This window comes from Herpailurus yagouaroundi, unplaced genomic scaffold, assembly GCF_014898765.1.
Source record: "Herpailurus yagouaroundi ecotype Mexico unplaced genomic scaffold, PumYag 67690, whole genome shotgun sequence".
NCBI classification, from domain to species: domain Eukaryota; kingdom Metazoa; phylum Chordata; class Mammalia; order Carnivora; family Felidae; genus Herpailurus; species Herpailurus yagouaroundi.
In genome coordinates, this window is record NW_024420490.1 from 1672120 (window position 1) to 1697833 (window position 25714).

Below are 25714 nucleotides of genomic sequence, written 5' to 3' on the forward strand. Positions count from 1 at the left end.
AAAGCATGAACGGGGGAGGGGCAGAGAGAGAGGGAGACACAGAATCGGAAACAGGCTCCAGGCTCTCAGCCATCAGCCCAGAGCCTGATGCGGGGCTCAAACTCACGGACCGCGAGATCGTGACCTGGCTGAAGTTGGACGCTTAACCGACTGCGCCACCCAGGCGCCCCAGAAAATTGAGTTTTAAAGAATGGCTAAAAATCTCTATAGGATATTTAACTGGAAAGAAGCAGATGATGGTAACAATAATATCACTAAAATATATTGATTACATACTCTTGTGCCAGGTACTATGCTGTGCCTTTTATGATGGTTGTTTAAAATATCCAGAAGGCCATCTTGTAGAAGAAGAATGGACACATTCTGGATAACCTCATACCATGGAATTAGATGTAATGAATGGAAGACATTAGAGGGGTGTTGATTCAGTCCCACATAAGGCAGAACTTGCTTATAATTGGTGCCACATAGCATTAGATTAGTCTACCTTGGAAAGAAGAGTCACATCACACTAGATAGGTTTAGGCAGAAACTGAATTACTGAAGGATGCCTGCCAAAGACATTGTAGAGAGCATTTATATATTGCCTTAGAATAAAAAGTCTCCACGGGTCCTTTGTCCATATTCTCTCCTGCTAAGAGAGAGCTTTAAAGGCTGTTGAGAAGAATTAGCTAGCAGAAACTTAGCTTGGTAGGAATGCTATGTATCCATGACATGAACTTTTCAAGCACAAATATTTTATTTGGCCTTGGCTTCTAGGGAGTGGTAGAGGGGAAGGAAGGATGGCTACTCTATGGAAGGGAATTAGGAGGTTCAATAAAAGGCCCCAGGTCTTTCATGGTCTATGAAACCTCTGTGGCAGGATAGAAAGTTCTTGGAAGATTGAGTCTCTTCCTAAGTTAGGCATCTTTCTTCATGGCAAAGACTTCATTCATAACCCATATGATTCCAAACCACGTACTTTGCAGCAAAAGTAATTGGTGCAGTTTAGAATAAACTTACGAAGCTTTCACTCAAGCTATACCTTAATTTCCAAAAGCCTTTCTTTCACCCCTGGCCAACCACAGCCTACCAAGCTTCTTTCCTCTGACAACATAATACTAAAATCTCAAATTCCACCTCAAGAGCTTAGCCAATCAACTTAAATTGAAAAACTTATTTTCCCCATTTCCACTCTCATTTGAACTTGGAATTCTCTCTCTAGTTATGTTAAATAATCCCTTTATCCTTTGAATTGTGGCCAACATAATATTCGTTCATGTGTAAAATAAAGTGATACAATAAAGAACAATTTGTTATATAATTATGTTGAATAAAGTGCTGTCAAAATGTGATTTCTACAATGTTACTAACTTCATTTGCAACATTTCCCAAAAGTTTTATGTTGGGCCTCATTCCAAAAAACAACTTTAGTGGTGGAAATAACAAAGAACAAAGTACACAAAGAGTTCCTGGAGTTTCTTACCAAGCAAATGGGCAGGGAGGCATCCAGTTGGGCTGATACGGGAAGGGTAGGTATCCATCAACTTTGCCCTCACGTAAGCATGAAGATGTTGGTACAGTGGCTTAATCTGAAAAGCCCAGGAAGAAAGTTTAAGACCAAGAGTAGCCTTTTCCAATTTCCAATCCCTACCACTAAAAATAGGAATCTCTTCAGACATATCTTCCCAGATATGGATGATGACTAACTTCACTGCATAAAGCAACAAACACATCTGGAGGAATACAGGTCCCAAAATGAAAGCAGATGCAAAGATATATTCATTTTTAATATGTTACCTACTTCCTTTGTTTTTAAGTTGAAGTATCGTTTACATCCCACAAAGTTCACCTACTTTTAAATGTACAGTTTCATGAGTTTTAGTACATTTATGCTGTTGGACAACATCACTGTTACCCAGTTTTAGAATATTTCCATTACCCCAACACGTTTTCTTGTGCCTGTGTGCAGTCAATTCCACTCCCATCCCCAGCCCCAGGTAATCACTGAACTGATTTCTGTCTCTATAGTTTTGTCTGTTCTGGAAATTTCATATAGATGAAGTCATGTGATATGTAACCTTTTGCATCTGGCTTCTTTCACTCAGCATGATTTTTAGGTTCATCCATGTTACAGCATGTATCAGTAGTTCATTCTTTTTATTACTGAGTAGCATGTCACTGTATGATTACGTCAGAGTTTGCTTCATTTAGTAGCTCTTGGATACAATTTGGCAGCTGAAGGACAACTAGGTTGTCTCCAGTTTGGGGCTACTGTGAATGATGCTTCTATGAACGTTCATGTATGAGTCTTCGTATGGATCTATATTTTCATTTCTCTCATATAGATACCTAAGAGTGGAACACCTTAGTCGGATGATAAGTGTGTGTTCAACTTCTTAAGAACTGCCAAACCACTTTCTGCAGCCGCTGCACCATTCTGCATTTCTATCAGCAGTGTCTCCACGCCCACACCAGCGCCTGCTATGCCTGTCTTTTTTAACCGTAGCCATTCTGGTGGGTGTGTGGTGGTTTTTAAACATGGTTTTAATTTGCATTTCCCTAATAACTTTTCACTTGCTTATCTGTCATTTATATAATCTCCTTGAGGATGTACTTGCTCAAATCTTTTGCCCATTTCTTTTCTGAGGAGTTGTTGCCCCAACTTCCACTTTTGATTGCTTTGCCTAACGATGGCTCTGACACAGTAGGTTTGCATAAGAAGTTTGAAGGCACAGGGGTGAGGGGGAGGGCTGGGAGGCAAAAGGAAGGAAGAGGGAGACATTGAGAAGTGTCCATGAGATACTCTGCCTTCCATAAAAAGGCTCCCTCAGTCAAAGGTAAGGAAACAATACTATCAATTGTCCTGAGGGAGGAAGCAAAGCCTACAGCTGCTAACAAAGTAAGACAGGGTGGGTCCCAGGTAGTTCACAAAGACCATTCCATCCGATAATCTCTCCTTCTTATAACCTTGCTATTGGTAATTGCTGGGCCACTCAGTGGCCGAAAAGGAGAGGAAAGCAGAGTAACTCTGCTCATCTATGGGGCCTGTCCTATTATTCTTTCAAATCTTTTCAAGCTCTAATATTCCATAACTCTGAGGCCTGGGAATGGCTAACTACTGCATTAGGAACAAGCCAGAATGCCTTTGGTCATTGTCCCTTCTTCCCGCACACCGCCCTACATCTGTCTCTGTGTATGCTTCCTTGGTTACCTGTGTGAAGGTATGTTCCACATCTTTAATCAACTGGCTGCGGCTATAGTTATAGCCATCTGTCCACTCCTCTTCATAATCTCCTCTCCAATAATCTCCATAGTCCTCATAATCTGTTTTTTAAAAGGAGAAGGAAGAGAACATAAGGGAAAGAAGGAGATAAAGCACAGTATACATAGATCAGCCTTGGTGGGAGGTTAAAAAATCCAAAGATCTGTCACATTTTTATTGTCCTTCTAAATGTCAACTCAAAGGGATGAAATGAATACTAACACTAGCTGGTGTCTGTCAAGCGCTTGCTCTCTGCTCTCTCTTTGCTCTCTCTTCAATGCATCATCTCCTCTAAGAAGCACAGAAACTCTGCAAGATTGACATTATTAAAATCCTCACCATGCAGATTAGCACCCTGTTCCTGGACGGTGGAATCGTTTGTCCAGCGTCACACGACTGGGAAGAGGCAAAAGCACCCTCCGAGTCTTCTAACCCTTGGTCTCTACTGTCTCCATACTTCAGTTTCTATCTTTGGCTTTAAAACATGTGACTGGATTTGAGTTTTTAAATTCTCTTCTTGTTCAGGGCCTTCTATTTTCAAATGTAAACCAACTCATCTTAGACATCGCCACAGCGGACCTGTGTTTGTTTGCAGATTATCTGTATACACAGAACATCGCTGCGTGCATCGTGTAGTATCTCGTCATCTGGAAACACAGGCTTGCATTAGGATATTAGCCAATACAGTTTGCAAATGTATTTCAAAAATTCTTATTTTCACATGCACATTGGCAATGGATGATCAGGAAGAGGAGAGAGAGAAATATTTGGATGGAAAGATATGGTGATGAGCTGCTGTCCCAGCTTGCCTGTGGCTTAAGAATACAAGTTTAAGTGGCAGTGAAAGGCACTGAGAAACAACAGATGAAAAAAATTCTTCCTTACTCAACCCCAGGAGGCAGTGAATCACCAAAGCATAAAGTTACTCGTAATGCCATAGCTTCAGCTCATTATTCAGGCAGGAGAATAAGTTAGGATATATGGAAATTTAAGCCCCATGTTAAGATTTTTATGACCACATGATTTGAGTTATAATTACAACTGCAGAACATAATGGGTTTCCAGCCTAAATTAATCTGATTTTTTTTTTCTTTCTGGGACACCACCCTGAGTTAAACACACAAATGACCTTTAAAAATCAACTGTAGCCAGATAGGAGTTTAGGTGAGAGACAGTGTCTCTGTCTCCCATCCTGTCAGAGCAATAGAATCCCTACTCAATCCCCAGGCTACCTCAGGAAGGCTTGGGTTCCTGATACCTTCCCAGATGACTGATTTGTTTGACGTCCTGTCGTTCAGCCTCATTGCTGAGCTCCTTAAACTATAGAATGTCAGTGCATCTTTCCTTATCCCCTAGTAGTTTCTTCTTTGAGACACATCACCTGAATTTGTTCAGGAGATGATCACTAATTTATGGATACCACTTCTGTCAAAGGGCAGGCTTGGTAATTCATGAGAAATAGCCCACAGCCCCCACAGAGAGCATCAGGATCTCTACAGACCAGTGAACTTACTGTTTGCTCTTGCCATCTCATTTTTCAGGGCCACATACTCTTCATATAATGGCCTCAGCTGCTTGCCGACCTCAGCCCTCCAGCCTTCCCAAGCCCAGAGCCTCTCATTGTAGTCTTTGCTGTTTTCCATTATGTCATCCAAGCCTGTCATTGCAAAGCACCCAATAGGGAAAAAAACATGCATTTGTAAAATTTTTATTTGTAAACAATTGTATGAACTTTAAAGAATTAAAAGTAAGGCTGGCAGGCATCGAGGCCATAAAGTTATTAAGGGAAATCTCATGATTTCTCGATTTCTTCATCCTTGTTATAGTTCCAAAATATTTCTGCAGAAGAAATAAACCGTTGAAATCATTTAACTACTTAGTTAAATTACTTAGAATGTGACAGAGTTTACAATGAAGTTTTGTGATAAGTTAACAGTTCACCTATGTACTGAAACACCTATTTGGAATCTTATCATCTTTGGATTATCCACTTGAAAGGCACAGTTTCATCATCCAGTGTCAATCTCAGTTTTAAAACTTAGAGTAAAAACTTAAATTTCATAATGACTGCTCAAAATTAATAGCCTACCTGGTTCAAGTAATAAGCACTCCTGTGGATTATTTGGGTTACAAGCTTTTCCAGTACTGTAGATCGTGCTCATTGCATTTAAGATTGTGTTCAACTGCAAATTAAGCATAATAAACAATGTTCAATGTGGGAGATGTGCTATATAGAATGCTAAGTTAAGGATGTCCTTTTAACCATGTGATTTTTTGTGCCTCAAAATACAGCAATTCCCATCTTTGCCAAGCACCCTCCTTTATGTAGGGTAGGAATATCTCCGTTAAATTTCCCCCACTATCAACTGGCACAGAGCCTTAGAAACACATAATAAATATATGTGGAATGACTGAAATAAATGGATCCACCAAAATCCCAAGGATGTTTCCCAGGTACACAGAGAAGTGCATTTGCTGTTCATTAAGCATTCACCGAGAACACATTCACTGAACATCTACTTTGTCCAACACTCTGATAACTCTGACATGAACAAGCCGTGGATCCTCAAGGACCCCCACGGCCATGGGACAAGGAGGCAGCCATGAAATCAATAATTACATAATCGAGGGACAAGTGGTAGAACTGTCATGAAAAAGTGATGTGGCAGTCTGGCAGGAGGTGGATAAATGAAGAACTTGGAGATTCAGGAATGGCTTCAAAGAGGAAGGGACATCAGTGCCATGACTTGGAAGAGAAGTAGGAATTGGTCAAGTAGAAAAAGGGAATAGAAGGCAGAGCCTAAAAGATGGATGGAGGTTGGGGAGGAGCAGCAATTTTCCAGAAGTGATGACATGTTGAAGGAAACTGGAGTAGTGACACTGGAGAGGTAAGCAGGGGCTTTGTCACAAGGGGTCGGCCATCTATGCCACACCAAAGAGTTTTAACTTTATCTTGTAGGTAAAGGAGAGTAAAGGTAATAGAGTTAAGCAGTGCTACTCAAAGTATGGTCCATGGACCAGTACAAAACAGCAAATTCTTTGTTTCTATTCTGTGGCAAGTACAGGAATCAAGAGAATAATTTTTTTTTTAAAAAAAAAAGGGAATGAATGTTTATAAACTTTAAAAACCCATTTGATATTTCCATGACATCTCAGCATGTCAATGGATTTAGCCAAGTATTGATCTGTAATAGATTGGTAATAAAAGAAGAAAGGGAAGAAGAGAGGGAGAAAAGGAGGGAGAGAGGGAGGAAGAAAAGTGGGAAGGAAGGAAAGGAAAGGAAAGGAAAGGAAAGGAAAGGAAAGGAAAGGAAAGGAAAGATAGGAGAGGAAAGAAGGAACTGGTTCTCCCCTACATTTGATTTAAGAAGCACCACATGAAAGGCTCTGTTTCTCTTCTCCTATTTCCCCCTTCCATTATTCTTTCACTCTGACACAAAAGTCATTATCCTAAAACATGAAATAGATCCCATGATTAAAACTTCAATAAGATCCCATAGTCCAAAGGCATCAATCCAAATTCCCTACCATGGCACAAAACTCCTCATGGTCTCTTTGTGTACCTGCTTTTTCAATCTCCCCTCCTCCCTCTCCATTGTATTCATGCATTCTTGAGTCTCCTCTCTTCCCAAACAGTTCAATCTTTTACATGCATTTCTGTGTTTTTCAGTTTGGGCTGCACATTAGAACTACTCGGAATCTTATAAAAATACAGTGTCCACGTTCCACCCAGGATAGATCAGTCTGTCTAGACTCTCAAAGACCAATGGGCCAAGTTTCACATGGTGTCTTTGAGAAAAAGATGGGAAGCACGGAATGGATAAGATAAAGTGGATTAATAGCTAGTTGGATAATTGGATCCAAAGAATGTGGAATAATAAATATCAACTTGTAGGAAGATATGTGCCACATGGTTTTATCTTTGTCCTTATCGTGAATTTTTTCTTTTTATAGATGTAGATTACAACACAGAATTCCAGAGGACAAGCAACTGAGAAAGAAGACTTTGATGTTAAATAGCCAAATATTTTAGATAAAAATATTTCAGTAGGTTAGATCAGGGGTCTGTAAACTATGATCTGCAGACCAAATGCTGTCTGCTGCCTGTTTTTGTAAAGTTTTAGCAGAACACAGCCACACTCATTTGCTTATGTATTAGCTATGGCTGATTTTCTGACACAACAGCAGAGTTGACTCATTGTGACAGAGACTAGATGGCCCACAAAACCTAAAATATTTACTATCTTTCCTTTTACAGAATAAAGTGTGCTGACTCCTAGGCTAGAGAGATGGGATGAGAGATGTTATTTTAATAGGGTGAATACAGGCTTTCTTGAATTTGAGCAAACTACCTACTTAAGAATAGAATTTTGAAAGCTATCATTTTAGAGCAACATTGGTGGAAGAGAATTGGAAACTTCCTGGACAGTGATGTTGATATGAGCCAACATGGGATTTGGTTGTCAAAAAACAAACAAACCAAACAAACAAAAACCTAATACAGTCCTAGACTATCTTCATAGACGTAGGGCAAAGGGTGTAAAATGTCCTATTCCTGATCACCTTCATGCATCAGAACCAATGCAGAGTGCCATGTCTAGTTCAAGGTTACCGACAAAATGAAGACAGCAATTAGGACTGGTTAGGAAACTTGAAACTATCGTAGAGAGGAAAACTGACGGAGTGAAAGATGATATCCTAGGTTCAAAAAACAAAAAGGACTTGGGGTGCCTGGGTAGCTCTGTCAGCTAAGTGTCCAACTCTTGGTTTCAGCTCAGGTCATCATCTCGCAGTTAGTAAGTTCTGGCCCCGTGTCAGGCTCCCCCCTGACAACGTAGAGCCTGCTTGGGATTCTCTCTCTCCTCTCTCTTTTTGCCCCTCCTGTGCTCGTGCTCTCTCTCGCTCTCTCAAAATAAATAAATAAACTTTAAAAATAGGGGTCAACTAGTTTTAAAAAATAGCTGCCTTCATTTATTTAAAAACCTTTGTAGGAAAGAGCAATTTGGATCCAGAAGGCAGAACAAAATGGTGGTAAAGCACTTAATGCTCAATGGAGGGAGTATCTCTATCAATTAGAGGGGGCCACAGATGGAATGGATGTCTTGGAAAGAGATGGCTCACCCACCCCTAAAGCAGTTTGAGCTGAGGTTCTTAGCCACTCATTAAAGACGTAGAGAAGAGTCAAGAATGAAAAGGGGGAAAGAATTGCACCACATACAGGACTTCTCAAGCTTGGCACTATTAATGTTGTGGACCAAATAATTCTTTGTCATTGGGGCCTGTCTCGTGCATTGTGGAATGTTTAGCGGCATCCCTGCCCCTTCCCCACTTATGACAACCAAAACTGTTTCCAGACATCATCAAATGTCACTGGGGGGCACCCCTAGTTGAGAATGAATGACATAGACTAAGTATATTCTTCAGGCCACCTGGTCCTCAGGAAGGTGACTTTGGTATAGGGTGCCCATATACAACACAGGGCCCAGACCACACCAGTTTGACTTTGTGTCTTAACATAATTATTACCAGTGTCTTCTTTCACTTGCAAAAGGATTCCAGTTTGGATGACAAATTATGTGGTCACCCTACCTAGGCACAGAGCTCTTTCTAATGTCAGCATTACTATCTCTGCAGATAAAGGAAGCAGCCATGGAGATATTAACGTTTAATGTTTCCCCAATATTTCAACTCTTGGGTCAGCGCTAGAATGTTCACATACTCGTTGGCTCTTGTCTGCTGAGAGCACTGATAACCCACTCTGCTGAAGGGCCTGCAATTGACGTTTGACGGTGGTATTGTGAATTTCTGCTAGCGGGTAAGTTTTGGCAAGCTTGGACTGTTCTTCATAAAAGGCAGACCATTTGGCCCCGGCCTCATTCTGAAATGACAAAAAAATAAAGTTGAAGTCAGAATGGCACCGCTTGAACAGATAAAACAGGAGATACCGTCCAAAAAAACATCTGGTGGAACATCTAATATTTCCTGAGTAGTTTTAGTTCTCTACTTTGTTGAAGGTCAAAGCTTAGGTTATGAGTTACCAGGCCATTCTTGGTCAGTCTCTCTTTCTGGCCCAGTGCCTAGTTTTCCCCAGGGTCCTGTCCCCAGAACTGGAAGTGCATTCTCACAGATAATTCACATCGTGGGTTCCTGGAATTTATGGCCTTAGCACTGTGACGTGGGTGAGCTGATCAAGAATTCGAGGATGAATGCTCTAAAGGGAGAGCCCAGTAAAGCTCAGAACAAACTTAATGGGAATACAGCCCCTCATGACACTGTGAACCGCAAGAAATGAGAATCAGTTTGCAGTAAGCCCCACAGTGCCATGACTTACCAGAGATTCTGATCTTAAATTATGTTCCCCCAAGAAGGTAGCCCAGAATATGACCCTTTGGTAGCCATGGCGATTTTCTAACAGTCAAAGAAACCAACGAGCAGGTGATGATGCCAGGACTCACTTGGCCCCCATCTTGAACATCACTATAGGCAAGTGGACTTCTCCAGGCTCTTCTAGCACAGTCTTTTCTCAATGTACAAATTCATTTCCATCTACCACAGACTGAAATAAGCAATTACTTTGTACATTGTACTTCTCTAGACTGTATAAAAGAGGTAGCCTATGAGACAAGTAAGAACTCCATTCTTGGAGTCAGACACCTGTGACTCGCTGTGCAACTTTAGGCAAATTACTTACCTTCTCTGAGCCAGTCACCTTATCTGTAAAACGTGAGTAATAATAGGACTTACCTCAAAGGGTTGTTGTAACGATGAGAAGAATTGACAAATAACAAAAAGTTTATCACAATATCTGGTACATCCTAAACATTCAAAAAAGTTAGCTATTTTGTAATTTATAGAAAAAAATTCTTTGCCCTTAAGTTGCTTACAGTGTTATCAGACAGATAAGGTATGCAGCGTGAATGTTTCATTAATGAAATATAAGAGCATATGATAAAGTATAAGCTTTGAGTGGGCCAAGCAGTTTCTGCTATAGGAAAAGAAAGACTCATGCAGGCAACTAGATTTGGCCAAGCTCTCATGGAGAAGACCTTAAAGTAGGTAGGAGTTGGATGGATGTAGAGTACTTTGCAGAATAATTCACCTCATTTGATCTTCTTAATCTCATGAGATAGAAAATCATTGTGTCTCCATTATTCATATGTGCATAAAGGGGCTGAGAGATATAAATAGTGGATATAGCAATCAACTGACAGTATCTGGGTCCTGGATCCTGTGGTAGAGAAACGCTAAGATGGCTCCCATGATCCCTCTATCTGGGTGGTACACACTTGAGTGATCGCCTCCACCTTGAGTGTGAGCAGAACCCATGATTCACATCTAACCAGCAGCATATACCAAAGGTGACAGGATGTACATATTTATGTTATATAAGATTATAATTTTTATCTTGCTAAAACTCTGTCTCCCTTGCTGACTCTGATGCAGTGAGATGCCATGTTGTGAGCCACCCTGTGGAAAGGGCCACACGTCGAGGAATGGAGGATGGCCTCTGGGTGATATCATGCAAGAAACTAAGGTCCTCAGTCCAGCAGCACACAAGGATCTGAATGCTTACCACTAACCACATTAGCTTCGAAGTGGATTCATCCCCAGTCAGGCCTCAGATGAGACCATAGTGCTAGCCAGGACCTCGATTACAACTTCATAAGGCTCAGAAATGGAAGATACAGCTAGAAAATACCTGGATTCCTGACCCACAGAAGCTGTGGGATAATAAATGCGTAGTGTTTTAAATTGCTAAGCTTATGGTAATTTTTAACACAATAGATAATTAGTAACAATCCCAACGCGGGACTTCAGGCATGATTGCGTTTTCCAGGCAAGGAATTTTACTTTTATTCTTTGAATACTAGGGAATCACTCAGGGGCTCCAAGCAGGCTTGTGACGTGATGGAAATGGTGTGTGGACATGACAACAACGGCTCAGACAAGAAAGAGATGAGTAGAATAGTGGCAGTAAAAACGGGAAATGATTTCTCTCTTTATTGAGTACACACAACCCCTCAGGAACCACTTCCCAATTAATCTTCACACACAATCCTTTGAGGTAGTTGTGATTATCTCTACTTCACAAATGAGGAAACTGAGGCACAGAGCTGGGAAGTAGCTTTCCCTAGGACACGCAGCTAGTAATTAAAAGAACTAGAGTGTTAACCCAGATGTTTACCTCCAAAGCTAACGCTCTTAACCAGTGACCATTGATTGTATTCAACACATTCTAGTCTTGTCTGTAACACGCATGAGTGGGAAGGAGTGGACTATGGAAAGAAGAGTTTGGTCTCTGCTACAGACTCATCTACGCAACCCACCAGTTACCTCGAAACCTCTACCCTTCTTCACCCAATCCAGGATGATTTACTGTCAAGCAAAATTTCTGGTAAAACTTTGATACCAAATTATAGGAATAATATTATTCTCAATTTCTTCTGGAAACAACTCACGATCCCCAAAAGGGCTCAGTCTCAGAACATTTTTTAAATTATACTGATATAGGAACTTTGAAGATATCTGTTCTATTTATCACTACCATACTGTAAGTGTCATACTTTATTTTTTTATTTATATATGAAATTTATTGTCAAATTGGTTTCCATACAACACCCAGTGCTCATCCCAAAAGGTGCCCTCCTCAATACCCATCACCCACCCTGTCCTCCCTCCCACCCCCCATCAACCCTTAGTTTGTTCTCAGTTCTCAACAGTCTCTTATGCTTTGGCTCTCTCCCACTCTAACTTCTTTTTTTTTTTTTCCTGCCCCTCCCCCATGGGTTCCTGTTAAGTTTCTCAGGATCCACATAAGAGTGAAACCATATGGTATCTGTCTTTCTCTGTATGGCTTATTTCACTTAGCATCACACTCTCCAGTTCCATCCACGTTGCTACAAAAGTGTCATACTTTAAATCGCAAGACAAAAAAATGCATGATGTTGGCTTGAATTTTGCCCACTAAGGACATACTGTTCCTTCCCAAGCTAGTCTTTTTTCCAGAGCTCTAGGGACCTAAGCTAGCTTTTTGTTAATTTCTTGGCTCAATATTCCTGTACCATGCTAGTAGTGGAAATCCCATTTCCACACCTATTAAATAACCCACAGGTGAAACCTGAGTCTGATCAAGTCTCTAGATCAGGACTCTGCCCACGATCTGTTTTTGTAAATAAAGTTTTATTGGAACATAGTCACGCTCATTTATGTGTCATCTATGGCTGCTTTTGCACTACAATGGCACAGTTGAACAGAGGCCATGGGGCCCACAAAGCCTGAAATATTTACTATCTGGCCTTTTTCAGAAAAAGTGTTCTGACCTCTGCCCTAGATCTAGACATTTACAGGAAATATAGGGGACAAAAGAGCATGTTAAGCAACATTTACGGGGCATGATCGGCAAATCCAGAATAGTGGGAATTTCTATAGAACCAGAAATTTAATTCTTCAGCAAATAAATTGTTAAAAAAGTGAGGGAGGAATTCTGTAGACTAAAAGAGAACTAAAGAACATCCTTCAAAATGATTGGAAGGAGAGGACCCGGTTAGATCTTGATTCACACAAAAGAGCTGAAATTTTTTAAAAAATGAGACGGTAGGGTGCATTTGAATACTGATAGATATTTGACAAAACTGAGGAGTTCTCATCAAGTGGTTGGTAGTGTTATTGAGGTTCTTTTAAAAATTCTTACTTTGAGAGCTACAAGGTGAAATATTTATGCATCCAACCAGATCATGTTTTGGATTTCTTTCAAAATAATCCAATAAATGAGGGGTTGGGTAGAAAAATAAAACAAGTTGGCCAAAGTGTTAATAATTTGTAAAATCAGGTGATGGGTACGAGGAGATTCAATAGACCAGTCTCTCTTCTTTTATACATGTTTGAACATTTTTATGATGAAAAGTAAAGAAAAACCATACCATGGAATACTATTTGGCAACAGAAAGGAAGGAAGGAATGCTACGTGCCACAACATGCGAAGTGAAAGCAGCCAGACATGAGAGACCACATTTCCTACGAGTCCATTGATATGAAATGTTCAAAGGAGGCAAATCTTTAGAGACAGAAAGTAGATTAGTGGTTGCCTGGGGCTGGGGGCTGGGAGGAAGGGCGATGACTAACGGACATGTGATTTCTTGCTGGAGAGATGAAAATGTTCTGTTAGATGCTGGCGAAAGTTGTATAGTTCTGTAAATATACTAAAAAGCATCGAATCGTATACTTTCAATTGGTGGATTTTATGGTGCATAAATTGTATTTCAATAAAGCTGTCGTTAAAAGCTCTCTAGAGTAAAAGGAAAGGACAAAACCCGTACCTTATTCCCTAGGTCCTATCACTAAGTCTGAAACACCCACAAAACTGCTCTAAACCAAAGGAGTTAGCCAAAATTTATTCACTGCTCTTTTAGCCAGTTGCCCGGCACACGCGCAGAAGCAGAAGCCATTCCTCACCACCAGACTGCCCTCCCTGCATGTAGCTGGTGGCCACCTGCTTCCTCTCTGCATTTTAATATTTTCACTTTCCTTTAAAAGGTCCATGCTTTCTGCGGTTTGGCCACACTTGGTGATTTATGCCCTCTCCTCTCTGGCCTTTGCTCTAATCAACAGCTGCAATTCAAAAGTAATAACACTCAGTGATCCAGACATGATTTCGACAAACATCGCTACATCTCATTCTGGAACATGGCTTCTCAGCAAAGGACACTCAGCAGGACTGTTTCATGTCTCTTCGGCAAGTACAACTCCCGCACTCGTAGCAACGATATCGTGTCGTTCTCCCAAGCTCACGGGCATCGAGCCCTATTCTGGTGGTTTGGGGTATGAACTAAGGCTCACAACGACCCTACAAGGCAGATATGAGTGGGACGTTCTTTTTCACAGGTCAGATAATGAAGGCGCAGAGAGGTTAATTCAGCAGCTTAAGCTCACCCAGCTGGAAAGTGGTGGAGCCAGGATCTGAACCTCGCCAGTCCGGATCCGGAGCTCTTAGGCACGATGCTGGTAAGTAACACCTTCACCAGCACCTACGGGCCCATTCAGCGGAGCATGAAAACAAAGGAACAGTACACTATAGTCACCTCCAACAGAGATCAAATAAAAAGTGAGGCCAGAGCAACAATAAAGAGATGAAGAGAGGTAAGACCAAAATATGAGCCAAGAAACAGATGATCTCCTATGACCACATCAGGCTGTCAAAATCTCCAGGATTTCTTTGAGCTTTAGAAAAATGGAAAAGCTTCTCTTTGGGAATTTCAAATGAGGCAGTAGGTCTCGGGTTTCATCTGTCCCATGAATGGCAGTAATTTAAACATGCGACCTACTAACCATTTGAAAAAAAAAAAAAAGCTTCTGAACTACATTTTTGAAGGAATGTATCGCTATACAAGTGTCAGAAAATCTTTTTTTTTTTTAAGTGTCACAAAATCTTTTCTCAAATAATGTCGCTCGACTTCTAGGAAAGACGTGTAAGGATACTGCTTCGGGACCTGTGAGAGAAGAAATTCCTGAGTCCTTGCACTTGTCAAAGCATCTTGCTTTCCCAGAGCATTCTGAGATTTGTCAGAATTGGTTTAGTTATGGTTTTTCTGGGAGGGCTCTGGATGGATTCTGTGACCTTTGGAAGTCCCTCAGAGCTCCACGACAATGAAGGAAGGAATTCCCAATTCCAGCCTCTGGACCCATGGTTAGTTTAATTACTAGCTAGCTCTTTCACTAAGCCTCCACTTGCATTTTGCAGTTAATCTATCATTTTAGAGAGTCTTTAGATATTCCTGTTGACACTGTAGGCTTGGGAAAATTATTAACTCAATAACTTATGGCATTTCCATGAAATGCTTTGAAACCCTGATTATGATGAGAATTATGGTAGCAGCTTCATAAAGCATGTTCACTGGTTTCCAAGAATCTGGACCGAGACCAGTGAATTATTTTGTAACCGTTTTCAAATGAGCCCCAAGGTCATTTAAGTTTAGGCATCTGGGACTCCAGAATCCAAAAGATCGAGGCAAACATCCAACTTCACAACTCAGAGCATTTCTTTGATTTCCCTTTTCAGTTGCATGGGCAGTAATCTAATCTTTAAGAAGCAGCAAACACCCCTATGTAACCATGAGAACTCACCATTTTTTGGACATTCTCGTCTGTGATATTGGTGTTGTAATTCCAGGAAGCAAGTGAACTTTGATAAGACAGCTCTTCGGCTTCATGGTTAAACTTCTCCAAAAATGTCTTGGCCAGTTCTTCAGTGGTGGATTGAGCAGCAGTTAAAGCAGCAAAGCTGAGAAGGAGCCAGAAAGAGCCTGACATCTTTCCCTATGCACCAAGATCCCATCCACTGAACAACTTTCCCTAGAGTAAAACCTCTTCATGAGTTTTTCTTGCTCATCAGCCTTTGAACTTGGGTTGGGCACTGAGCAGGGAAGATGAAAAAAAAAAAAAAAGAAAAGAAGAAGAAGAAGAAGAAGAAGAAGAAGAAGAAGAAGAAGAAGAAGAAGAAACAGTAAACAGTCTGCTGAACCAATATAAAGTTCATCCTGGAGAGGACAGATATGTAAACAGATTTTAGAATGATTTTTTAAAGTAAATCAAATAAACAAATGTTATTCATTAATCCTGGAGAATCATATCCCTCCTAGTATTTTATGGCCAGATCAGAACTTGCACATTTGGTTAATATGTTCCTAAAAAGCTGTTAAAGATACACTGAAGGTGTTATAATTTTACAGGGACCAAAGAAGGCTAGAATTAGGGATCACGGGGGGTAATGTTGGTACTTATATGTTTTCCAGACAATTCCATTAAAAGTCAGTTATCTCTCCTTTCTTTTCATGTCAAGCTCTGTTCACAGAAAGTCTCTACAAGGTAACATTTTCCCTTCCTAAATAAACTACTTTGCCCTTGTCTTTTTGGAATTCTTTTTTTTCCTGATTTTAATTTTAATTTCCATGGCCATTTTTAAAAGTACGAGACTAGGGGCATCTGGGTGGCTCAGTTGGTTGAGCACCCAACTTTGGCTCAGGTCATGATCTCCCAACTCGTGAGTTCGAGCCCCGCATCGGGCTCGCTGCTGTCAGCACAGAGCCGGCTTTGGATCTGCTGTCTCCCTCTCTCTCTGCCCCTTCCTCGCTCACACGCACTCTCTCTCAAAGATAAATAACCCTTTAAAAAATAAAAATAAAAGTATAAGACTACCCTCCACTCCGCAGGTTAACATTCCTGATCCGGCTCACTTTCTATCTCTCAGATGACCATGTTAACCACCTATTGTATGGCTGACTTCACTGTATGCCTCCTCCCCTTTCACTTACCTGTTCTAAAGTCAGTCAAGGACCCAGGGAAATAAAAATGACTCTGCATGGTATGAAATTCAAAGAGTGTCCATGTCCGTGGTCATCCAAAACCATGGGATCATGGCAACAGAGAATCCAGAGGGACTCCAGTGGTTATCCTGTAGAATCTCCAGAGCTGGATCAATGTCCTCATTCCCAGAGAGCGGGTATGTCAGAGATAAAGAGAGGAGCCACTGTAAATGGCAGGGCTCCTGGGCTGGCTCGACTGTGATTATGAAACCTTCACACAGGGAAAATATTTCTTCACCCAGAAAAACAAGTCTTCCAGGTCCAGGTGACCTGGCAGTAACCAAGCCTTTAAAAAAAGTTTTCACTACTTTCCCTTATTCCAAAGTTGTACGTATTATTATAGGACAGGGAAAAATAATTATAAGTAACTGCTCAAAGTGCTTTGCATTATAATAGTTCGTTGAAGCATTACAACAAATCTAGAGGTGAATAATTTTTATCGATGTTGCACAGATTATGAAACTGAGGCTCAGAGAACTTAAATAAATTACCACACCTCATTCAGCCAAGAATGCCATTTGATTCTAGAGTACAGACCCCTTTCCACTTTCCATGAAGATGACAGATTTCGTTTTGCCACATCAAAAAGAGGTGGATTCAAGGCGCCTGGGTGGCTCAGTCAGTTAAGTGTCTGAATCTTGATTTCGGCTCAGGTCACGATCTGAAGAATTTATGAGATCAAGCCCCATGCGGGCTTGCCCCCAAGCAGAGCCTGCTTGAGATTCTCTCTCTCTCTCTCTCTCTCTCTCTCTGTCCTTCCCCACTCTCTCTCTTTCAAAATTAATAAAGAAACATTAAAAAAAAGAGGTAGATTCTTCCTATCCTTAATGTAAATCAAAACACGTGATCCTTCTAAGAAATAAGTTAGTTGACAAATTTAAGCAATTATGATAAATGTTAAATGAAAGTAGGGGAGAAATCAGTGAAGTTTCATCACGGCACTTCCCACATTCGAGGAAGCTGAGATCCACTCACTTCACACAGGCATTAGGAGAAAAACCAGTTCCGAGAAAGGGGAGCAGCACGTGAGACTTTGAACAAAGAGTTGGAATGTTACTTTAATAAAAGCTGAAACAAAACTCCACTCAGGTCACTTCCTGAATGAAGCTGTTAGCTTTAGAAAAAAAAAATGGAAGCCGTCCAACTTCAATTCACTGAGGCAGAAAATAAGATTAACGTGATCGAACTGAAATGGAGAAAGCAGGATATGGAATCTGAGAGCTAAAAATAGACGGACAAGGAGGCTGAGATCACACCGAGGCAAGAACACCCTGGAAGCCAAGAAACTTTGAAAAGTCAGAAATAGAAGGCTTGCCACAATAATTCTGTAGAACTAGCTCGTCACGGCCACCTGCAGGCAGAGACTGCGTTCTGAGAATTTGTGCTCCCCTCCAATGAGATGCTGCTGCTGTTCTGCCGACGACCCAGCAGTGTTCTCCCCAAGCCCACGCTGAGAATGGAAGGACTCCACTAAAGACCCAGGGGATGAGACCCAGAAAGGCAATGGGCCCAAAGGAATGGATTGCCTTTGAGACAGAACAGAGAACCAGAAAATTAAGAAAACTGGGCATGTAGGAAACCTGTTCTACTTTTCAAAAGGGTTGGAGTGTGAATTTCCTAAGTGGTAGAGGGAAGAGTTTGATCTTGGCACCTGACAAAACTATAAAAGGTGACTTTTAGGCTACGGTTTCCTCTTGGAAAATATATAGATCTCTGGTCCTAAATACATATCTAGGGATTCGTGAGGAACAAGTCACATGCTAACTGCCTCATTTCCTTTCTGCTAAAACAATATAATAGTAAAAGAAAATACAAACATACAATGTATCTTCTATTGCGATAAGGGATTTAACAAAATGTAAGGTTATACAACTAGATTTTAATGTTCCCCAAACAACCACGTGACTCCAGTTGAGCAGTCCTTGATTAATGACGGTTCGTGTCCAAAACGATAAGAATCTTGATTCAACAATTAGTTACTGGATATATACTAATGAATAAGACAGGAAAAGTTCCTGTGGATATCATCTTATATGATGTGCGGTAGAGTGAAGGAACAAATAGCTGATGATAAATGCTATGACTTTACAACAAGCAGGAAAGGAGGGTGGTGAGCCCAATCCCTTGGGGTGGGGATGAGAGGGTGATCTCTGAGCAAAGACCTGAAGGAACGGATGAAAGCCATGTGGATATTCGGGAAAGACTGTCCCAAGGGGAGGGGCAGCAGGTGCAAAGGGTGTAGGCGGGTCTCAAGAACATCGGAGACCTTTGTGTCTGGAGCCCAATGCATACAGGAAAGTGGCGGGAGGTGAAGATGGAGAGGAAGCTCAGGGCCCCACCAGGAGGGCTGGACACATGATTGTAGAACTTTGGCTTTTATTCTGAGTAGCGTGGGAAGACATTGGAGGGCTTCAGGCAGAGAAGTGATTCACTCTCACTACTGAGTAGAGAAGAGACACCAAAGGGGTAAGGTTGGAAGCAGGGAGACCAGCCAGGGGACTACCGCAGCAGCCCAGACAACCTGGTTGAATAAAAACCTAATAGGAGCTGTAAATCCAATTTGACTGCCCAAGAAAAGGAAAATTCATCTTAGACTATTTAAGACTTTGTGAATAGAAGTATTAGATGCAAAATAACTTAGAGAATCAAGCTCACTGCAGAGGAACACAAGTTTAGAGAGTCACAGGAGAGGATCCGGAGAAAAACAAACAAAAGAGTAGATGGTGTAAAATAATATAATTTGAAGCACAGTTCAGACACAGAGGAGAAGACAGGTAGCATAACGGATTCACTTTGCCACTTGTTAGCTGTGTGACTTTAAACAGGCCATAGTCTCCCCACACCACGTTTCCTTATTTCAAAGCCAATGACAATATTATATGCATCTCATAGGAAATCGTAAGTATTATATGAGTTAATACATGAGAACACAGAAAAGAATTCTGGGAACCTAGTAATAAAAGCCACCCCAAATGAGAGGAGTTGTGTGATAATTCGGTCACTTTGAGAAGTAAGGGAAATGGGAGAATTGTCCATAGTCCAAGTTTTATCTATAGAAAACCCATCATATTCTAAGAATGAGTAGGCCCACATAAGCAAAATGAAAATGTACTGCGTTGATTATACCAGTTGTGCATTTTTAAACCACTGAAGATAGAATTTGTTTCTAACGTATATTCCATCCTCGTTAGGATGTTGCCTTAAGCATTATTTTATGTGTCTTTTTTTTCCCCAGATGACTCAGTGTCATCACCTTGAATATTGTTTACTGACTAGGCTATAACGTGACACTGTCTTTAGGGCTTTACATTAATGGCTCCGAACAGCTTTATTGCTATTAACTGTGCTGTCTCTGCAGGTTCTGAATTAGCTGTCACTTCTTGAAGAATCTACTTCTAGTAGCCCTGCCCACTACAAATCTCCTCCCTGTTTCTGATCTGCTGTCTGCTAAAAGCTAAATGGAAACCAGATAACCGTGGAATTCAATCAGAAAGCCCCTTCTTCATAGGCTCAGACCTGAGGGCGTGTCTTCACCCTGCTGGAGCAAAGTGCATAGACTTTGAGATCCATATTTCCCTTACTGCTCTACCTTTTATACACTTCCAACTGAGTCACAAACGGTGGGGTTGCCAAATAGCTATGGCAGAAGCTTCTTCCGGTTCCCCAAGCTGGGAGGAAAATTTGGTTAATTTCGGAGGGGGAAAAAAAAGATGTTTTGTGCAATTTCTTGTCTTAAAATTGATAGAGTAATGCTTCCAACAGAAATAAGGAAGGCTATCAGGAACATAAAGCATAGAGACATTTAAAACTCCACATGGCCAAAAATGACTTGCATTTAGCCCAAATGGTTTCGACCACATACTTATCGAAGTGGATTTGTAAGTACTTTACAGAAAATAAATAACAAGTTGACTTTTGAGCCCAAAGGAAAAGCTAAAGCTTTTTCCTGTTTACATTTCTAGTTGCACAGCAGTCCCTTTTCCTACAGATAGAGCAAAGATAATCTCCATGAACAAAATTGACAAATATTTTCAACAGACAGAGTTCCAATTTGTGAGGACAAGCTGTGGATTCCAGGAGGGTTGTACTAATTATTACGGGTCTGAATTTATAATTGTATGGTGCCTGTCCTGTCACCCAAATTTATTTCTACACCCAGACTGAACAGAACAGCAGGCAGTACTAGAGCTAGAGTTTACTGGTGTAAACTTACATCTAGGGCCTTAGGCTCCAAACGTGAGCCTTTATCCTCAGCGAGATGGGAATCCACGGGAGAGTTTGAACAGAGGTCACATGATCTCACCTTCATTTGAGAAGAAGCAGCCCTGGCTGCCATGTGGAGAAGAGAATGCACAGGGGTGAGATACAGACAGAGAGAGACCACTGAGAAGGTTATTGCAATGATCCAGGTGAGATATGATGGTGGGTTGGTGGCAGTAACAGAGTTCATGAGAAGGCAGCTGGAATTTGAATACATTTTGAAAGTAAAGCGAACAGGATTTGCTGACGAATTGGGAGAAGGCTGTTAAAGAAAGATAGTCAAGGATCACTCCAGGGTTTGGGAATTGTACAACTGGGAGAAGAAGGGTGACATCAACTGACATGGGGAAGGTTGCAGGTAAAACAGTTTGGAAGGAAGCCTGGGAGTCCAGTCAAGTTTGTGATATCTAATAGAAATTCAAGTGAAGATGTTGAGAAGACTACTAGATATACAAGTCTTCAGTTTGACAGAGAGGTCAGGGATGAAGATATAAACTTGAACGTTATCCTCTAGAGATGGTTAGTCAAATGTGTCTTTTCAGTTAAGACCAAAAGAAAAGATTTTACTTCAGAAACCCAGTGTGCTGGAAAGCATTACTTATTTCAGGTCTCAGGAGGGAAAAAGAATGGATAAATAAGGGGAAAAGTTACTTGAAACAACCCCTCCCCCAACCCCAAAGGAACCATCTGTGGACTGAACAAAGAAATGATAAAAGGGAATTTCAGGAACTTGGCCAGGGCATCACATTTTCTCACTGGTTCCTAGCAAAGGAGACACATCTCAGGAGCACAGGGTGGTTCAGTTGAACCAAGGTACAGGTTTAGAGAAGGCAGCTGACATGAGAGAGGGTCGAAGTTAAGTGGTTTAGACCCAGGCCAGGTCAAGGCTGAGCGATGCGCAATCAAACCATAGAAGACTCCTTCTGGAGTTAGCTCCTGCCTCTCAGCTAGAGTCTGAGGGTGACTGAGGACTTTTACACTTTGGCTAATACTTCCTAATTGGCTCTAAATATCTTAGAATAGACCTACATCCCTTTTGGGTTCTACCTCAGTCTCCAGATTGAGTATAAAAGTCACGTTTTCTAATCCAGCTAGAAACGTCCAATAGTTGTTGTCTTCTTGAGGCCTAGCAGACTCATCTTGGAGACAATGTTCCCTTCCCTCCTCATCTTCTAAGGGATTTGTCTGATCTGGGCCATTAGTAGGGCTCCTTACCAACTCCATCCCCAGGGGACTAGGATAATTGGCTTAGGCTAGTCAACATTTGCATCTGATTTGTGTTGGAGAATGGTAGACATCCAACTAAACTTGGCTCTGCCTTACGGAAGTAGGAGGGAATGTCTTTCACATAGGTAATATACATAGTGCTTCGTCCATCCACTGCAGAAGGGGCTATTTCTGGGGACATTTTCCATAGATATTTCATTCCAACCATGAATTTGGGTTCTTATGAATTTCAGGCACACAAGACAGAGCTTGCAAAATCTTCCTGAATGATGTCTTTGTCTGGAAGGAGTTTCCACCTCAGTATCAATATCACATTTCTCCCCTACCCATTGACTATACATGAGATAATTATATATGATATGATATATATGTGATATGACTATATATGATATAACCAGATAAGAGTGGATAAGAGGAGAAAGTCCTGATGGGAGAGCAAAGATATCTATCCAAACCACTACCCCAACTTTTCCAGGGGTATATACACCCCCCCGCAACAGTGTTAACTATTTCTTCAATAAAAGAGATGAATGAGAGAATGAAAATCATGTAGAGCATATAATTTCTGTCTCGTACACTCTGCATTGTTGAGAAATTTTACTCAGATGACACAGATAAAAGATGATGTGAATAAACTCTAATTTGTAAGATTATAAAACTTTTCATGATCTCAGAGAAACAGGAGGTCAGAGTGGGCCCAAGGAGGCATCAGGTATGCTTTCCGAAGGAGATGATACTCTGAATCATAGGTAATCATTGATACTAATAATAGTAACAATACTAATACCTAAGCTTTGCTGAGTGCTTATTATGTGCCACTCAGAGTTTAATTGCTTTACATGTGCTCCCTCATTTAATCCTCACAACAACCCTATGAGGTAAGTAATTGCAGCATTCTCATTTCCTAGATGAGGAAACAGGCATGGAATTAAGATCACAAAGCTCAAAAGCAATGGGAACTGGGATTCGAACCTCAGCAGTCTGGTTTCAAGATCAAACTCTGTGATCAGAAAGAGTTCTTATCATAGGCTTGGAAAAGAGGGACAGTCAAGGTATGAAGAAGCATAAAAGGTCCGGCTGGACTGCTCAAAAAAATGGCCCCAGGATGATATCAGACTTGTATTAGTTACAAACATTTCTCCCTGCACTCTTATACAGCATTGATCTTCATGACTTTCACTAAGAGGAGACCATGGGTGCTCAGGCTATCTTGGCAAAAAGCTGGGTTTTTCTCAGTAGGATGAGTATATTCGGGGATAGAGAATAATTAGAGACAACAGATTCACAGATGACAACTTCAGATGGCACGGCAGTAATTTTGTTCTTTTCAAAGTGAATCTTTATCGGTGATATAAAGCAGTGGGTCTCAAACAGGGTGATTTTTGCCTCCTAGGAGACAACTGGCAATGTCTGGAGATATTTTTGATTGTCACCACTTGGGGAGGGTGGGTAGAGGTCAGGGATGCTGCTAAACATTGCACAGTGCACAAGACATCTCCTCACAAGCAAGAATTATTTGGCCTCAGATGTCAAGCGCCAAGGTCAAGGGACCCTGATCTAGATAATGCCATGAACGTAATTCTCTCAAGAACTAACGTGTGTACATGGTTGCACCTCCCACATCTCAATCAGGGCCAAGCAGAATGGTAAGTAGCAATGAAAGCACAAAGTATCTGATCCTGTTTAGATGTATATATACGTGCATATATGCACTGGTCTCCATAGCAAATAGGAGAAAGCAAGAATAAATAAGATAGAAAATATCAGTCCAAATACTTAGCTCTGATTTCAACATCACAGGGGCGAGAACTAACACGGAAGGTATTTACTGTGTGTGCAGGGCACCAATGTCTATCACATTGCTGAGTGTTTGCCACCACCCTTGCGGAAGTTGTTACTTTTCAAATCCTCAGCAAGATTAGTAACTAGTTCCATGTCACCCCATAAGAGAACGGGGGGTTTAACCTGTCAGTGTGTTTTTTATTTTGATCCCTGACTCTTCCCATGGGACGTGGTAAAAGCTCAAAAGAACTAGTAAGACTGTTGAAGAAAATAATTATGATTTTTAAAAACAGATGAAAATGATGTCATACTTTGGCCTTGAAGTTTGTCGATGTCAACATGTAGGACATATTATCCAGACAGTTCCCTCTCTACCTAAAAGAATGGGAAGAAATTGACTGAAAGAACATGTCAAAAGCTCATGTTTAGTCCTAAGGGAGAATCATTTGACAGTTGTAAACACTGACACAGACTACTGAAGAGTGTTGGGTAATCTTCATCTCTGGAAGGTTTCATAGGCTGAGGAAGGTTTAAACGTGGCCTTGACTGAGGGAGAGGACATGGCTCGCCAGAGCTCCAGTAAAATGCTGTTCCGGGAAAAAAAAATGAAAAGGAATAAATAAAGCCTACAGGACTTATGGAATACCAGTGAGAGAAAAAATGATGCATCATTGGAGTCCCAGAAGGAGAAGAGGGAGAGAAAGAGGTAGAAAGCTTATTTAAAGAAATAATGGCTGAGAAACTCCCAAACCTGGAGACAGATTTAGACATCCAAGTTCCTGAAGCTAATAGGTCACCCCAACATTTCAGTCTAAAATGATCTTCTCCAAGACACATTATAATAAAACTGTCCAAAATCAAAGACAAAGGGGAATTTTCAAAATAGCAAGAGAAAAAAACAATTCTCTTATACAAGGGAATCCCCATAAGGCTATAAGCGTATTTCTTACCAGAAACCTTGCAGGTCAGGAGAGAATGAGATGATGTATTCAAAGTGCTGAAACAAAAATGGTTTCCTCAACAAGGTTGTCCTTCAGTAATGAAGGTGAGATAAAGACCTTCCCTAAGAAACCAAAGCTGAGGGAGCTCATCTGCCCTAGACCTGCCTTACAGAAAGTGTTGAGAAGAGTTCTTCAAGCCAAAATGTAAGGAATCTGATTAGTCACATAAAAACATACAAAAATATACAGCATACAGGTAAAAGCAAGTATATAGCCAGATGTAGAATACTCAAATACTGTAATATGGTGGGGTGTTAACCACTTAACCCTAGCTAGTATAAAGGTTAAAGGACAAAAATATTAAAAATGGCTAGTTACAATAATTCAATAATGGATACATAATATAACAAGATGCAAATTCAGACATCAAAAACATAGAATGGGGAGAGCAAAAAGGTAGAGTTTCTGTATGCAGTTGAAGCTAATGGGGCACCTGGGTGGCTCAGTGAGTTAAGCATCTGACTTCGGCTCAGGTCATGATCTTGTGGTTCGGGAGTTCAAGCCCCACATTGGGCTCTGTGCTGACAGCTCAGAGCCTGGAGCCTGCTTCAGATTCTGTCTCCATTTCTCTCTGACTGTTCCCTGCTCTCTCTCTCTCTCTCTCTCTCTCTCTCTCTCTCTCTCTCAAAAATAACATTTTTTATATTAAATACAATTTATTGTCAAACTGGTTTCCATACAACACCCAGTGCTCATCCCAACAGGTGCCCTCCTCAATGCTCATCACCCACTTTCCCCTCTCCCCCACCCCCATCAACCCTCAGTTTGTTCTCAGTATTTAAGAGTCTCTTATGGTCTGCCTCCTTCCCTCTCTGTAACTTTTTCCCCCCGTCCCCGCCCCC

The 25714-nt window shown here is 41.1% G+C and overlaps 1 protein-coding gene across 5 annotated transcripts in view; it reads right to left on the bottom strand.

Annotated features, from left to right (window-relative positions):
* Positions 1–16787, bottom strand: part of ACE2 (angiotensin converting enzyme 2) — a 41240-nt gene extending 24453 nt beyond the window's left edge. Inside the window, exons 1-7 of one of the 5 annotated variants that reach the window (XM_040468205.1) lie at positions 16552–16787; positions 15365–15653; positions 8964–9122; positions 5334–5427; positions 4758–4901; positions 3194–3306; positions 1466–1571 (exon numbers count right to left, since the gene is read on the bottom strand). In XM_040468205.1, coding sequence (XP_040324139.1) covers positions 1466–1571; positions 3194–3306; positions 4758–4901; positions 5334–5427; positions 8964–9122; positions 15365–15550 — 802 coding nt within the window. In that variant the 5' untranslated portion in view covers positions 15551–15653; positions 16552–16787. Of the gene's footprint in view, positions 1–1465; positions 1572–3193; positions 3307–4757; positions 4902–5333; positions 5428–8963; positions 9123–14173; positions 14262–15364; positions 15654–16551 lie in introns of those variants that run through there. The other 4 variants (XM_040468206.1, XM_040468204.1, XM_040468207.1 and 1 more) reach the window with 4 other exon arrangements.
* Positions 16788–25714: the final 8927 nt, after the last annotated feature.